Raw genomic sequence first — 17129 nt, forward strand, 5'->3', positions numbered from 1 at the left:
GCATGCCTAAGAAACCGCCCATTTTGAGAGCAGGCTGATAGGAGCAGGCTTGATTCTCATTGCCTGGAGTCTCCAAGGGCAAGGAGCAGCTTTTACTCTAAGTCCTGTGATCCTTTCTATTTTCTCTTATATAGTTAGGGTTACCAGCTCTGGGCTGGGAAATACCTGGAAATTGGGGGGCAGGGTTTGGTGAGCGGAGGGTCCTCAGCAGGGTATAATGGCATAGAATCCAACTTCCAAAGTGGCCATTTTCTCCAGGTGAACTGATCTCTGTTGCCTGGAGATCAGTTGTAATTGTGGTAGATCTCCGGCCACCACCTGAAGGTCGGCAACCCTATATACAGGGCTATTTTTGGGCAGGAACGCACAGGAATGGAGTTCCGGCTGGCTCCCAAGTTGGCCACACCCAGCAGGAACTCATTAGCATAATAGGCCACACCCAACAGCAGAAACGCATTAGGATTGGCTACATTAGGGGTGTGTGGCCTAACATGCAAAGGAGTTCCTGCTACAAAAAAGCCCTGGGTTTGGACAACAAACAAGGTAAACAGAATACGAAGCAAAAGGTGGGTGTGGCTGGATGACCACACTTCTGGTAACATGTGGGTGCAGCCTAATGTGCTAATGAGCTGTGCTGTCAGGGGTGTGGCCCAATATGCTAATGAGTTCCTGCTGTTGGGTGTGGCCTAAGTTCCTGCTGGGCTTTTTCTACAAAAAGAGCCCTGCCTATATATAAATTAAGGGTTGCCTTTCACTGCCATGTAAGGAAGTAAAGTTCTGTACTTGGGAAGAATGTTACAGTAGGGGATATAAGCAGACAACAGCCCCATCCATTTTAATCTGAACTGAAGGCCTTCTAGAACCAGAAGGATTTAAACCCAGCCTGAAGACCTGAATAGACAGTGTCTCTTTGGGTGCTAAAAGAAGAGATGTTCACAGTTTGGGCAACAGCTGGAAATGTTCTCCTGTGGTTCCTGGGCAACTTGACCATAGCTAAGACCAGTTTCCTGGCATGGACCTCATCATCCAGACAGTTTGACATCATAATCATTCATCATAATGTTGGTATTTTGCTGCAAACATACATGCATTCTGTGCCCGTATAGTGTAAAAGTTAGAATGTTATGTGAGGCTCTTGGCTTAACCTATATCATAGAGTTGTGATGAACAAATGGGAAAGGGGAAGTCTGCGTATGCTACCCTTTGATCCTTAGAAGGAGGGCAGGATAAAGTATACAGACAGATACAGATACTGGGGTGGAGGCATGAGTCCTGTTGTCTGGAGAGACTTCTCTGGGGAGGGGAAGGAGGGAAAATCCATGACCATCAGCTGGCCATTCATGCCTCCAACCCAATAAATGTCAGTTCTGGGATCATGGGACCTGAATGCTGATTTATTAGTAGGTCGTGTGGTAGGGTTTTCTGTTGTATTGCCTGGTCCTAATTGCAGGTGTAACACATTTTTCAGTTTGGTCTCTCAGAATGAAGTCAATAGGATTCTTCGTGATATGAAGGCCACTATCTAGCACTATCTAGCATGCAAGATGTTTCAATATTTGGAGACTACCAATCTGACCACATAGATCCTTTCTACAGTAACCTCAAGGCTCAGCTGTTGTATGTGCTCTGCATCGGGCTGCCCTGAAAAATTACCCAGAAACGTCTGTGGGTACAGAATGTGACAGACCACTTGTTATCAGGGTCTAGCTATAAAAAGCATATTACTCCTATTGTGCAGTCACTGTTTTCTAATTTGATTTTGAATGCCATTCAAGGTGCTGATGCTTACTTTTGAAGTCCTACTAGCTCAGGGCCCAAATACTTGAAGGACCAAATCCCATGAGCCTGTGTGGCAACATCTCTCAATGTAGCAACATATCCTGGTTGTTCTACCATACCCCACAAAGATGTGCTCTACTGCTGTCTCGCTCTCTGGCTGGCTGCCCTCAACCTTTGGAATAGCTTTCTGGAAGAACAGATGGGGGCCTCAGCTTTGATAGAGTTTAGTTAGGGCCGCAATAGTGATCTCTTTAAAAGAACCTTGAGAATCCCCTAATACTTAATAAGATCTAAGGACTTTATAGACCCATTGGTCATTGATCTGTTGAGCAGGCACTATGCATCATATTTTAAGGGCTGCTTTGCGGATAGTTGTTTTAACATATTATTCCTGTTGTTTGGCTAATCCTTTAGAGAGTTTGTTATTTGCCTTTGGTCTTAGTTGGCATATCAGGATCTAAAATAAATAATCTGTGAAGAAAGGGTTGATGGGTTGACAACGCAGGAACTGATTGTTTTTGTCTGGGCAACTGGCAGTTTTGTGGGCAGGTGAAGAAGTAATTTCCTCTGCCTTGAACCTCATAGGATGGAAGATCCATAATTCAAGGCTGATCTTCTTCTCGTTTCTTTTCCCCTAGACTTCTGAAAAAGGAAGAAAATTTTGTCTTCATTCCTCGATCCCGTGAAGAGCTTCCAGACAACTTTCCAAAGGAAATCCCTGGGATTTGTTATTTCCTGGAGGTCAGAACTGGTCAGAAGCAGCCAAAGACCTCCGTCACATCTGCCAGAGTGAGAAAGATTTCCTACAACATTGGCACCATGTTCCTCCGAGAAACAAGCCTATGAGGCCGGCTGCAGATCAAAGACTCATCACAAAAGCACAAGCCCAGAACTGGGTCATGACAGGAGAAGGGAGATTCTTTCTGTTTCACTGCATTGTTCCAAGCAAGCAGTTAAAAAAAAGCTCCGTGAAATGTCAGGCAATAATTCTTTTTAAAGGTGGGTGACTGCTGTCAATAAACAAACTGGAAAAGGGGAGACGGCCGGGGGGAGGGTGTTTAAAACACAAGGGTTTTTTAAAAAAGAAATTAAATTAAGCAAAATACTTCTTCACTGCTGGAGCTGCTGCTGGTCATAAATGTCATTGTGGGTTAAAAACAAAACAAAGACATCCAAATTAATTTTTTCTTACTGATGGACACACTCCGCTCAGCAGTGGGTCTCCTGTGCCAGTTCCCTTTAAATTGATGGAGTCGCTAGTGGATTGGTTCCTTCAGAAATGGGTGGGAGATTTATTTTTGGAGGGCATTCTCCATTTGTGTCAGTAGAACTGATGCAGGTCCCTCGCACAGGTAAAATGCACACAGGATTCAGAGCGGCAGGGTTTCAGTGACATCTTAAATTTGCACCAGCTAAGCCAAGAGTTCTGACTGAGATGCATTCTCGCCTTTAAAAATGTTATTCACTAAGAGGGATCTTTTAAGACTAAGGATTAAAAAAACAACAACACCATTTCATATGAATACTGTAGAGACCATTTATAATCTTCCTGGCAGAAGGAATAATTATTCAGTATATAATATTGTAGAGATTTTACCTTTTTTATATATACATTTCATTTTGTGGACAAAGAATATTCCATGCACTGGAACAAGTATGAGGTCAGTTGACTACTGTATATTCTGTGCCATCTTTCCAACTTATTCTGGTTCTTGTTCAAACAATAAGAAAGGCCATTTTTTTTGTTGGGGGGAGGGTTGCAAGAACACCATGTGGGTTATTTTCTTTTCCTGACAGACGTTTGTATTTTGCTTATCTAAAAATGACATGCTGTCTTTGCCCGGCTAATACAGTCAGTCTAGGCATCAGAAGAACAATGGAAGTAAAAATGGTGATTGTTCAGCCCAGTTCCGGGTACATTGCTGGAAGCATCCCGCTCTGATTCCTGATTGCTTTGACTCAAAGCTCCCGCTAATTCGTGGTAGAGCCTCAGCCATCCAACCAGTACGGGTTGTGTTAGGAGCTTTTTTTGCTTGCCAATGACAGTTCTTCATAGTTGATGGGAAATGACTGGGAAGTGGATGAGGCAAGCACCATGACCTCCTCCCAACAGGTGCACAAAACCACTCCCTCATATTGTGCCAGATTTTACCCAGAATACCTACCCCCGTGGAGTCTGCGTTCAAAATCACTAACACAGATCACTAACACAGTCTCCATTTCACCTATCTGAAATCACTGAAATGATGGGAAGTATTTAAAATCGAAGTCCTTTACCGGTTCGGGGGGGGGAGGGGATGTCAATTGACTTCTCCTCATTTGGATTTGTTACAAAAATTCAAATGTATATTCTCATTTTGTATATGGTTCCTAGTTGTGATTTAGAAAAAGAGGGCCAAAGGTAGGATGCCTGTCATCCAAGTACTGATCTTCACAGTTTTGTACTCTGTCGAGGTTTGGGTGGAGTATTTCAAACATCCAAAGCTGGACATGCTGGGGTCAAATTTTGGAACTATGATTCATTCCAAAGCTTTGCAAAAAAAGTTTGATTCTGGCACTGTTCTTTTATAGCCGTGTTGATTGTTAGTAAGATATGGTGCCTCCAGTCTCCAAGGGTAACCAGACCAGATCAAGACTGCAATAATATGCACTTGGGTTTAAGCCCCATCGAATGAAGTGGAAGTTGGTGGTGGCAAGAAGTTCCATCAAGTCTCAACTGACTTATGGCGACCCCTGGTGGGGTTTTCAAGGCAAGAGACGTTCAGAGGTGGTTGGCCATTGCCTGCCTCCACATCACAACTCTGGTATTTCTTGGAGGTCTCCCACCCAAATGCTAACCAGGGCTGACCCTGCTTAGGTTTCAAGATCTGATGTGATCGGGCTAGCCTGGGAGTTACTTCTTAAACCCATACCTTTAGGCTACTGGCTGCACTGGAGTAGTACCATTGATCTCAAGAGGACAGCTGCAGAGCAAACTGCTTGAGGACTGTGATGTAGGGTATCACAACACGTATAAAAACATCACTAGCACATACTCTCATGTTCCCTTTTCAGACAGAAACATTTAGTAAAGAGGTTTTCATTTTTCTAAAAAAATGAAAGCATTTTGTGTTTTTCACCTTTTCATACATCAGCAACGTGCAGTATATCTCTCACATGCCAATATGCTTTGAAAAGCAGGAAAAAGCATATAGCCCAGGGCTTTGTAACCTATGGCTCCAGAGCCACACGTGGTTCAGTATGGAACCAAATATGGCTCTTTTAAAAAGAACATCCCATCTGTAAGTTAAAGTATATTGGAGGGCTAGAATACTGTGTGGGCGGAATGGCAGGCCAAAATTTTTGTGGCACTAAAGAGCTTCTTAGAAATGCGTTGCAGAAAGGGGAAATGACAGAGGGGTACAGTTGCCAGTAATCTGAGTGTGAACCATTCACAAAATTATTCCTGCACATGAAAACAATTGTGCAGGGTGTTCCTGTGTATCAATACTTACTGTAAGACTCCTGCAGCTGAAAACAAGATTTCGCCGGTACCACCTTAAATCAGAGATGTATTATGGTTCATGGATCAGAGCTGTCCTAATCCGTTGCCTATATATGTATATGCATAGAGAAATGTGAAACTTTGGAGATGAAAAGATTGTGCAAGGAGTGGCAGTGGGTCTGTGACATTCCTAAGTAGTGCCCAAATGTGCTGAAGATAAGAAGCTCTACATAGAGCTCTGTATAGGCTGAGTGCTGCCCTATATTTCATGATCATTTGTCTCCACTGTCTATGCATATATCTCCGGACTGAGGATAACATTTCATGCATCTGGCTGACAAAGTGGGCATCTGTCTGTGAAAGCTTATGCCATGATAAATCCGTTAAAGCTTGAAAGTGCTGCAAAATGCTTTGTAGTCTAGTGCAAGTCCAAACAGTTCCAACAGAACCTTGAAGATTTATGCCTGGTGCAATTCTTGCAACTGGAAAGTTGAAGTATAGAAGGATATTGTGTTTCTCTGGTTTTGTGTCCCTGGGGCTTTCTTGACAGTTAACAGCTGGCTGGCAAATCATTTCTGCAATAGAACCTACAGTGGAATGCTAATTTGAAGCTGAACACAGTCTGTGTCTTACACATGAGCACACAGGTTTGTGTTTGTACGGCATTTTGAGGATAAAAAGCCTAACAAGGATTTCAGCTGGAGTCAAAGGTGAGGGAAAGGTCTCCCCTTCACTCCAAAGGACACAGAATAAGGCTGATTTTTGAACAGTTCAAGTGGGTAGCCGTGTTGGTCTGAAGCAATAGAACAGAGTTTGAGTCCAGTGGCACCTTTAAGACCAACAGAGTTTTCTTCAAGGTGCGAGCTTTCGTGTGCACGCACACTTCATCAGATGATGAAATGGAATTATATATCATAGTTGTATATATAGGAGTGGTGTGTTAAATTAGCATGCAAAATAGTGAGGAGACTTTTTTAAAAAAAATGATAACCAGGAACTAAGCTTGTCATTCTTTTGATCTGTTAAAAAAAAGTGTCCTCACTATTTTGCATGCTAATTTAACACACCACTCCTATATATACAACTATGATATATAATTCCATTTCATCATCTGATGAAGTGTGCGTGCACACAAAAGCTCACACCTTGAATAAAACTTCGTTGGTCTTACAGGTGCCATTAGACGCTGATTTTTGGAGTCATACATCTACACTGCAAGGGTTCTTGAAGGGTGTGGCGGGGAGGCATATGTTGTTCCCAGTCTCTCCCCCCTCGAGATTAGTCCACATTGTGGCATGTTTCGAGGCAAAGTGTCAAGTCATCCTTTTCAGCCAGAGAGGACCACCCTCTCTCTCTCTCTCTCTCTCTCTCTCTCTCTCCCTCTCCCCCCCCCCTCTGTTTGATCTTAGTTACTGGGAAGATGTTTTGGAAAAAATTATAAGCAGAAAAAACAGGGAGATTCCATGTGCCCAGATTTGAGAATCCCAGGTAACAGGATTGATAAAGTCACTTCTTGGAAGCCTCAACCAGTGAACAAAGGGTTCTTTTATGCCAGACTCAAGCTGTCAGACCTCCTGATTTCTTGGATTGATAATTTCCTTCATGTATTTAAGGAAGTACTTCCAAATTAGAAGTATGTATGAATTAAAATTGCTGTCAAGCAGGCAAGCCAGCAAAACCAGCCATACTGCCTTGAAGTTTGTAGGTAAAAGCTCTTCGGCCAGATCCTTTAACTGTTCTCTCAGCATGTTATGTAAAACAGGTGTTTTGCCAACGTTGGGGCTCCACTTTTCCATGCAATATACCATCACAATGGAGTCACAAGTAAACCTCCCCTTTTAAAAACTTCTTTCTCTCAGACCAGCTCTGACCCTGCCTTGGCAGGGAGGGCGGGGGTATAAATTAAATAAATAACCTCAGTATTGCTGCCTCTGCAGTCTATATGCAAGCAACTATAAGAGAGCTAATAATGTGCAGATCTGGGGTTGGATCCCATGGGAGATTTTGTCTCCTTGTGCACATGGAAGCACTGCAGTGATTCCTTACTTCTGCTTGTGCTAAGTGATTGTATCTCCAACATCTTTTCCATATTCACAAGATATAGCTCAAGGTCTTTCTTCTGCGGTCACTTCGAAAGTAGAGTCAGTGAAACCACACAAACCATCTGCTGTACATCCCTTTGCTCCTTATGGGCATTATCTCATAAAAATTACATTCAAGCGCAACCTGTTGCTGCAGCCATTGTGCTACTGCTTGCGCAAGTGGAACTGTGCCAGGTACACTTTCCTTTCTGCTCATGCACCACTGGATCCAGACCATTGTTTTCATGGGCGTTTTGTGCTACAGTTGGACACTGTAAACTAGAGATGTCATGAATGTACTTTGACTGTGAGATAACTTATTTTAGATTTTAATGATTGTCCTTTGTTTCTCAGTACAAAGCATATCCCCTCGCAGCAGAGACAGTGAGTGACAGAGAGAGTGACCAAAGGGAATCATTATGATTATTGTTGGGTGATAGTGAGATATTGAAAAAATGGTATTTAGCAGAGATAAAATAATCCAGCAGTGCCTGAGTAAAATAATTCAGACTCAGAGTCCATGTGTGATTAAAATATAAAGTTTTTACTAAATTCTAGCATGGGAAGGGTAACTGGGATGAAAATAACAACAGAGCAAAATCTGCTACATCCTTACTCTACAAAGACAAATCTAGAAGAGAGAGATTATGGCTACTCTTCTTCTTCTTCAGAACACCAAACAAAGATGGGAAGAGAAGCCATAAAATGGTAATACACCTTGACACTTTAGTCCCAATCAAATTCCTAGATCAGGGAGAAAATTCCCGGGCATCCTACAGCTAAAGAACATTGGTTACATGAAAAACATGTGACTTCCTGTGAGTAACATAAACAAACATTTAACCCCAGATATACTGAGTATTTTCAACTTGTAATACCCAACAATTATGAAGATGGTAGGGATAGTGGGAACAATCCACCAGGAATTACAGTTCTGCAATTCCAATCTCTGTATTGGGGTTTTTCACGTGTCTCTTGCTCATCCTCCGTTATAATTATGGGATGTTGCACAGCAGCATTGCTTGGCGCATTGTTCCTATTGTTTCTAGACAGGTAGAGAGACCGGGCATACTAATCCCTCTGAACAATAGTGTCCAGAAGGCAGGAGTGATGCCCTGAATGAGAATGCAGAAACCACCATTTAGGTATCCTTTCAAGCAGCTAATTTATAGTAAGGAAGGAATTTATAATCACAGAGATCAGTGCCGGATCTAAACTACTGGTGTCAGCATCTCCATGGAGATAATGCCTGTGTTTGCAAATAAATCAACTCACTCTCAAAAAAAAGAACATATTCCCACCAGGATGGTGTTTTTTTAAAAAAGAGAAAAAAGCATGTGCAAAGGTGATACATCCTAAACGTCTGCATTGTTGCAAAGTACAGTGTTATTTGCTTCTCTATTATGACAGCTAAAGTTGCTTCGGGGCACATTTCCATACTTCTTTTTGTGTGAAAAGCTTGGGTGCATTGTGTTTGTTTTTAGACTTCTAGAATTGCTGTATTATTTCATATCATGGAGGGGGGGAAAGTTGGACTAATTTTTTGTCACGTCAAGGAGCAACATTTCTTTACTTAAACAGAACCATATAGATCAGGGGTATCAAACTCATTTGTTTTGAGGGCCAAATCTGACAAATGTCACTTTCTCAGGCTGGGCCATGTGTGCCATAAAATGTAACACAAGGTACCAGAGATATAATCTTTATAAAGATTATTTCAGATGCCGAATGGCAATAGCAGCTTGATTGGATTAGGTGTAATATGCGGAGAGGTAGTAGGTGGGGAGATATCAGCATTAGTAATGAGACTGGAAACCTAAGTCTCAGTTTGGTACAGGAGGATTCAGTCCAGGAGGATGCAAAGAATAAATGGAAATAAGTCTCAAGAAGTGAGCAGTGACTCACGAAATCTCATACCCTACCACAAATTTTGTTAGTCTTTAAGGTGCTACTGGACTCTTACTCTTTCTACTGCTATTAGAAACCACAATGTTCAAAAAACAGTGGGGGAACATTTTAACTTTCCAGGACATTCAGTTGCTGACCTATGAGTAGCAGTTATTTTACAAAGGAATTTCAAAGGGAGATTAGAAAGAGAGACTACTGAATTGCAACTGATAATGAAGCTCAAGACGATGCATCCTCCTGGACTGAATTGAGACCTAGGTTTCCACTCTCATTACCAATGCCTGCTATGGTCATTTGGTGTCTGAAATCACTTCACTCTCCAAGATATAAGGACAGATGGTCTCACATTCCAGCTGTAAAGAAGTGAGCAATGACTCATTAAAGTTCATGCCCTGCCACAAATTTTGTTAGTTGTTAAAGTGCTACTAGACTCTTGCTCCCTTTCACTAATAAAGAATACAAGCTCTGCTGTTAAGTTTCTTCCTCCCCTCATCTGTTAGAAATGGAAAACAGGATCTCTCCAATGCCATGGATCTCCATCTCTTTTTCTCTCTCTCTCTCCCTTCCTCCCCAAAGAAGGGGGAGGAGCCCTTAGCCAATTGAGGGAATGGAGGCTTGGCTTTCTTTCTCTCCCTTGGAAGCAGGAAGCTGGACAAAGCTGGGCAAAAGGAAGCTTCTATGCAGGAAGTGGGAGGGAGCCAGTTGCTTGCAGGCTGGATAGGAGTCCTGCAGGGGCTGGTTCCGGCCCACAGACCGTATGTTTGAAACCCTTGATATAGATCAGTAGTGCTTCACTCTGACAGACATTCCAGATTTGATAAAGGCATCTAGTTTTCTAAGCATTTAGAAGACTGAGTGGACTGATCAATGTAAGTAGATGATGGTCTTAAAATCAAGGCAAAGGCATGCTGAGTGCCAGTGAATTCAGGATGACTGTCCCAATGAATAAAATTTGAGTGGCATGCTGGGGGGTTCTTCATGCTTGCTGGGGCAATTGATTGTTCAGGAGCATTCAGTGATGCAGCTACTCACTGTCTGCATCAAATCATACAGGGTCTTGATTGTGTAGGTCGTTCAGGATGGATTGGGGGGATGGCCCATTGATCCTGACTCAAGCATGCAGGTGATGGCTGTTGATTCCTCCCAACTCTATGGATCTGTAACTTTAACCAGAGGTTGGCTGGGAGTTTATAGCATGACTTATTGATTATTTCACAGGATTTTTCCATGTACAAAATACTTTGTCCTGTGTTATCCCAGCAACAAAGTAAGCTAGGCCACTTATCGCAGGCCACCAGTGAGTTTTAGACCAGAGCAAAGATTTGACCCTGGTCTATCACCACATTTATAAAGCTGCCTTTTTATAAGTTGGACCATTGGTCCATCTATCTCACTACTATCTACTATGGCAGTGACTTCCCAAGCAAAGATTTTCCCCAACGACAGTTGCCTGAGCTCCATTTAACTTAAGGCACCAGAAACTGAACCTGTGACCCGCTGCGTGCAAAGCCGCTGAGCTGCACATCCTCCATAAAGCCACCATGCCAGACTGGATCCTTGTATCCCATTGCTAGACAACCTCAAGCCTTTCAAACGTGATTATATATTTTAGCATGCCTTGCAAGTAAATTGAATTGCCCATGAATATAAAAACAAGTTTAAAGTACCAAGGTTTCTGCTCTGACTCTTTCTCTTAGTGCTCGCATATTTATTAATACCTTGCCCCCCCTTGTCTGATACTCTGTTTTGGACATAACGGGATCAATGAAGAAAGCATTTGAGTTGTGAGTCAAAGGACATGTCTGTGAACACTTATTTGGAAGATCTACTTTTGAATGAATGTGAATAGGATGAGGATGACAGTCCCATTGACATCAGAGGCACCACTTTTTGCTAATCATGAGCAATACAAAACTAGTTTAATGAATAAAGGCACTTAAATTAGATACAGCTAACAGTGCAAACGTAAGCAGAGTTATCACCCTGCTGAGTCCATTGTGGCCGCCATTGCTCTCGTGCCTTTGCTGGCTTTGACCTTCTGCCGGTGTCTTCCATCTTCAGAACATTCTTTAATGTAATGTTGCTGTGCACAGATCTGCATGTTACACTGGGATTGACCTGTGTTTCCTTACAAATTTGATATAGACAATTTTAATTTACTAAAAGCTCATTAAGGTGCACCAACGAGAAGCAAGATACGGTTACTATCGCTCTTCAGAATGCACACCGACACAGGTCAAAGTGTTCCAGGAAGGAAACACAAGGGGAGGGACATTTTTATCAGTCCCTAGGCACGTCATGGTATATTGTCTGAGGTTTTTAGGATGTTTGTGAAATTGTCTTTCTGTTACCCTTGAGTTCACATGTTTTCTGCTGCTGGTAGCAATCTGAGGGGTTTCGTGTCACATAGATACATCACTCACATATAACTGTACAGTAAATCATTGAACGAAGCTGCCAAAATAGATTGCAGAATCTCCTTCCTTGGAGTTTTGGAAGGAATGATTACACAGATAAAATGCCTGAGAAAGAAGGCCTTCAAGGCATAAACACAAGGTAGACCCGCAGAATACCTTCCAGTCCTAATGAATTATGTGGCTTTCTCCTGTCTCACATCTCTTGTCCATTATCCTGTCTTATTTCAGACAGGCCAGAAGGACTCAGAGGCTGCTCTGTTTCCCATTCGTGTCAGTAATTAAACTGTTTGAAGAACGGTCTACAAGTAGCATCTCCAGCTAGAGCCAAGACTCAGGTAAAAGGTACAATATGTTGCCAGAAACATAGGGAAAGCAATGAATGCTGTGTACCCACCTACCGACTGTCCATTTTGATTTAGTGCCAGTATTCCTGTTATTTGCATGTATGTTGTAATCATTTGCATATTTACGAATACTTTCTCAGCCATTCAGGCAATCCAGTGTATGGTATCAAGTAGCCAGCAGCGCAGCAAATCTGCCGAACATTAAACTGACCTTCAGCAATTGAGTTCCACTGGCTGGGAACCTATGAACAATTCTGTGCACGTTAGTGCCCTTCCTCTTGTGCAAGCGATTCTGTTTGGAAGACTATTGATCCTGTGCAAACAGAAGGAATAGTGCAAGCACTCACGGAGCTGTTCACAGGATCCAAACCTGACTGAACACATGGACCTGCCTTATACTTTTATGAGACCTTTGGTCCATCAAGGTCAGTGTTGTTTACTCAGACTGGCAGCAGGTCTCAGGTAGAGATCCTTTACGTTACCTGCTATCTGATCCTTTTAACTGGATGTATCAGGGACTAAGCCTGGGACTTTATGCATGCTAAGTGGTTGCTCTGCCACTGCACCATTTAGTCATCCCGGGCTGCGGTCACACACACTCTAAATAATCCAGCCTCTCACTATTTCATCATCCCGGGCGGCTGTCACACACACACCAAATAATCCACTTTCAATCCACTTTCAGTGCACTTTCCGACTGGATCTTGCCAGTTCACATTGTCAAATCCAGTTGGAATGTGCACTGAGAGTGGATTATTTAGTGTGTGTGGCCATAGCCATAGACGTGTCAAAATAAGGATGAGCAGGAAAAGTGATAAATAGAAGAAGGGAAATAAGCAGCAGAAGAGGATACTTTAAAATGGCCATTAGGAACAGGTACATTTAATGAGCCATATCATCGTTGCTATCAGGAAAGTGTTCTGCGATTCCACGGTCATTTAAATTCTTTGAGTAGATTGTCCCGAATCCATTACATTCATGCATGTGTATGCAATCACATTGATACATGAACCCACCTTTTGCTGGGTCAGATCTCCTCTGCCTCTCCAGGGTTTCAAGCTGAGATCTTTCACATCTTCGGCTCCTTCGATCTAGAGCTGCTGGGGTCTCAGCGTGAGACTTCCTGCATTCAAAAGAGGTGATCTACCACTGAGTCACGGCCCCATCTCCATTTCACTAACCTGGCAGCTCCCTATAAGAGTTCCTTCAGAAACTAAATCCTGCTTCCTGTGCTTGTCTACTGTGCCTGTTTTTGGTACACCTTTACATAAGTGAAGTATTGCAATGCGGTTATAACATCTATAAGCAGTGGGCACTGTAGCAAACACAGTACTGACACAGTTGACCTATGCAATATGCCATTCACCGTGGATAAGGAACAAGTTTCTCAGGACCAGTGGCAAAGTGTACCTGCCTAGCTTCTCACCAGCGAACGGGTTCTGTGCTGCTTTTTCCAGGTCAAGGAAGCACAGTGGGCAATTATGAAGGCTTAAAATTTGGCCTCTCCTCCCGTGCTCTGACCTTTAATTCTTAAAGTCAGCAAACAGAGAGAGTAAGCACCAATATGAGAGAAATGCATTCATGTTTTGGCAATCGTGGGAAAGAACAGCTTCCCACTAGGCATGTAGTCAATAGTGCATGACCACCTGAATGACACTAATTGGCAAGGCTACCACAGTCCATACCCAGAAGTCTAAATCTCTGCATTGAGGAGAGTTAGACTTCTGAGTAGGGTATAGTTTCACCCAAGAGCCAACTCTTCCAAATGAGTTCAGTGTGCATCCTGCTTTCCCAGCCCCACACATCAAGGAATGCTTAGGCTTCAATCCTAAGCACACTTTCCTGAGAGTAAAGCCCACTGAATAAAATGGGACTTACTTTTAAGGAGATCTGCTTAGGAGTGCTCCATTCATTTAAGAAAAATTATGGAAATCTTTGTCCCATATGGCTTCAAATGGTGGTCACTCGTACCTCAAATGGCCATTGTCCTTCCGCTCTGGCCCTAATTCAGCTGACAAACCACATGTCAAAATCTTTGCCAGAGAAAATCTATGTCACATTGTCAGAAGAAGTTAATGAAGTGTTCAGACTCATCTGCCCCCTCCCCCACCCCAGATGTCAGTTGCTAGAAGCAAACTCCAAACTCTGGTATGTATCCAGGGAAGGATCATCTTATATTTATATAACATAGATGTGCTTGGATGAATTATTCCCTAGCAATAATTTACAATTATGAAGCAATAAAAAAGCAATGACCACATTGGTCCTTGTACCATATTCTTAGTGATTGTGGCAGTTCACTGGTTGTAACTGGAAAACAAATCTTATGCTATATATATGAGCAATAAAGCAGCAATTCATAGGTCTAAAAACAACCACTGTAGCACCTGAAGCAATAAGTGGCTTCTGAGATGGAGCAATGACAACAAAGAACATGACAGTATTGAATCTCAGCACCCATTTTGTCCCAGTCCAACCAAATTATGTGGCAGCCTACAGAGCCCACTGAAATTCTACTTTGGGGGGGAATGGGGGACCCCCAAGGAATAGATTGGGGTAGTCAGAGATCTGCTGCCGGAGGGTGGAATGAAGCAAAATGCCTCCCCCCTGCACGTGTGGAAAATTTAGTTGGGATCCAGCCTGTTATGTCCCAGTTTTCTAGGATGCATTGGCTACAAGGGTATGGGTGGGAAACATGAGAGTTGACTGAGCAATGGGAGCTATTGCACTAGAGTGTAGGGTGGAGATAAAATGAGAGAAGGTGCACTGGACAAGGAGAAGTCACTCCTGATTTTGCTGGAGTTTATTATTAGCTGAAGCTCTGCTGTTTGTTGCTTACCTGTTTTTGAAATGCAAGGAAGTTCTAGCTGGGACTTTTGTTTCAAATCCCTTTGTAATCAGCCAAAAATTGCCATTGCATCAACAGCATAACTATATTTCCAGGACGAACCCCAAAATAAGGTCATGCCATCAACATGGCACTCTAGCATTCAGCATAGAGTTTTCTGCAGAATACTTGGAGCGTCACAGTGATGGTGTGATGTCACTTCTGAGTTCATCCCAAAAAGGATGCCCTCAGTGCAACAGTGATCACCATGTACCTGTTCCCCCAGTTTCCTGCCAGGTGCCAGATCTGTGGGCAGATCAAATATTGCTGGCTCTTCAGTGCTTTCCTAATTTTGCTAATGTTTCCTTGCTGATCAGGATTCTAGGCCCTTTAAGAAATGACATTATCCTCCGGGCTTGCTCTGTTTCTTGAGAAGGCCTATGTGGAACCAGTAAGTCTCGAGATGTCCTTTGAAGGGCTTTTCTGCACTGACTTTCTGCTGCCGCTTGCCTTCTTCACTCCATTGGTTTTCCCCTCCCTTACACCCAGTGTCGTTTGCTAATTACTGCTCTCCCTTTTTGGGGGGGGGGGTTGGTGTCAGTGTTTTTTTCAGACCACCTCAAAGCCAGTCTGAAAAAACATAGGAAAAGCTCTACTGAAAACCGGGAGGACAGTGACTGGCAAATGATACTGTGTATAAGGGAGGGTGGGAAACATTATTGTTAGGAAGACGAGCTTCATTTCCTTACTTCCTTCAAGTGACAGCCAGTGATTCCATGTATCATGTTTTAATCCCATCATCCAAGGCACTAAGAACACTGTACACATACCTGGGTATCCCTGCCACAGCTTGTAATCACAACAACCCTGTGAGGTTAGTTAAGCTGCAAGTGATTGCTTAGCCTATGGTGAGCTTGACAGCATAGTGGGATTTTGAATTTGGCCCTCCCCCAATCCAGTGCTCTAGCTTCTACGCCACACTGGATCTCTGTGAAGTAAGGCACCCGGCCCATAGACAGGCCCTGAGAAACATTCTACGTCACCAAATCACTCCTTTGCCTCTGTTATCTTGGCTCTGCATATTGAGAATCTCAAAGCATGGTCCATACTGTTACATCGGCTTTGCAAGACAGTTGAACACAGAGTTTGGAAGCAACATACTTCTCATAAGAACATAAGAGACGCCCATCCAGTCCAACACTCTGTGTCACACAGTGCCATCAGGAGGTCCACCAGTGGGGCCAGGACTTTAGAAGCCCTCCCACTGTTGACCCCCCCCCAGCACCAAGAAGACAGAGCATCACTTGCCCCAGAGCCCCTATCTATACCTTGTGGCTAATAGCCACTGATGGACCTCTGCTCCATATGCTTATCTAATTCCCTTTTGAAGCCGTCCATGCTTGTAGCCGTCACCACTTCCTGTGGCAGTGAATTCCAAGTGTTAATCACTCTTTGGCTGAAGAAGTACTTCCTTTTATCCGTTCTATCCCAACCACTCATAGGCAATTAGGGTTTGGAAAAGAGATGGATCTTTTTATTGGCATCAAATCAAATAGCATTTAATAGTTTGTGTACATTTCAAACCAAGCACAACTTGCACTTAAAAATTATGCCATGTTTCAGCCACAACATTTCTTTATAGTATAAGATTAGAATTAAATGGCTGCTAATGATGCTTTTGATGTTAATAGCCAAGGGAGGATTTGTGAGTGATACCATTTGAGATATAGTAATTAAAACATTGATGTACTGTTCTTGAAAATGTCCTTTAAAACAAGCATTGCACCCTCTGGTGGTAGAAACGTGAGGCTTCTTACAAGAACTCCATGTGCTGACAGAAAAGCATAACTGACTGCAGTCCTAAACCCACATACAAGGAAGAAAATCCTAAAGAACTCAGTGGATTTTTATTTAAGGAGGTGAGTTGATTTAAGAATCCAAACAGAAAAGGATGAAAATTCGAGATTTGAGAATTTCAATAAATTAAGAGTACAAAAAGCCCACAAGAGCACCAGGTGTTTCGCTGTGTATTTAAGGTGGACAGGCAGCACTGCTCCCTGGATGAAGATTTCCTTTGGGGGGTCCTCACACCTAGGAACTGTATTTTTGCTGTTTGGTTTGTGGTTCATGGCTGAACACAACCCAGGATGTTGGTTCACAAATTGACTCGGTTCATGACCCATTTAAAGTTTAAACCCCTGCTTTCTGCTCCCCACAGCTTTTCCCGGGCTCTGAGCCATTTAAACCAAACAGCCCAGTGGCGGAGAACTCCTTTCTGCTGTTCCTGAA

The 17129-nt window shown here is 42.9% G+C and overlaps 1 protein-coding gene across 1 annotated transcript in view; it reads left to right on the forward strand.

Annotated features, from left to right (window-relative positions):
* Window positions 1-2625, forward strand: part of GUCY1A2 (guanylate cyclase 1, soluble, alpha 2) — a gene marked incomplete at its 5' end in the record, with an annotated part of 237962 nt that extends 235337 nt beyond the window's left edge. The window contains one exon of the mRNA XM_015426580.1: window positions 2418-2625. Within this exon, the coding sequence (XP_015282066.1) occupies window positions 2418-2625 (208 nt within the window). The remainder of the gene's footprint in view (window positions 1-2417) is intronic.
* Window positions 2626-17129: the final 14504 nt, after the last annotated feature.

The sequence above is a fragment of the Gekko japonicus genome, unplaced genomic scaffold, assembly GCF_001447785.1.
Source record: "Gekko japonicus isolate JY-2015 unplaced genomic scaffold, Gekko_japonicus_V1.1 scaffold1525, whole genome shotgun sequence".
Lineage (NCBI taxonomy): Eukaryota > Metazoa > Chordata > Lepidosauria > Squamata > Gekkonidae > Gekko > Gekko japonicus.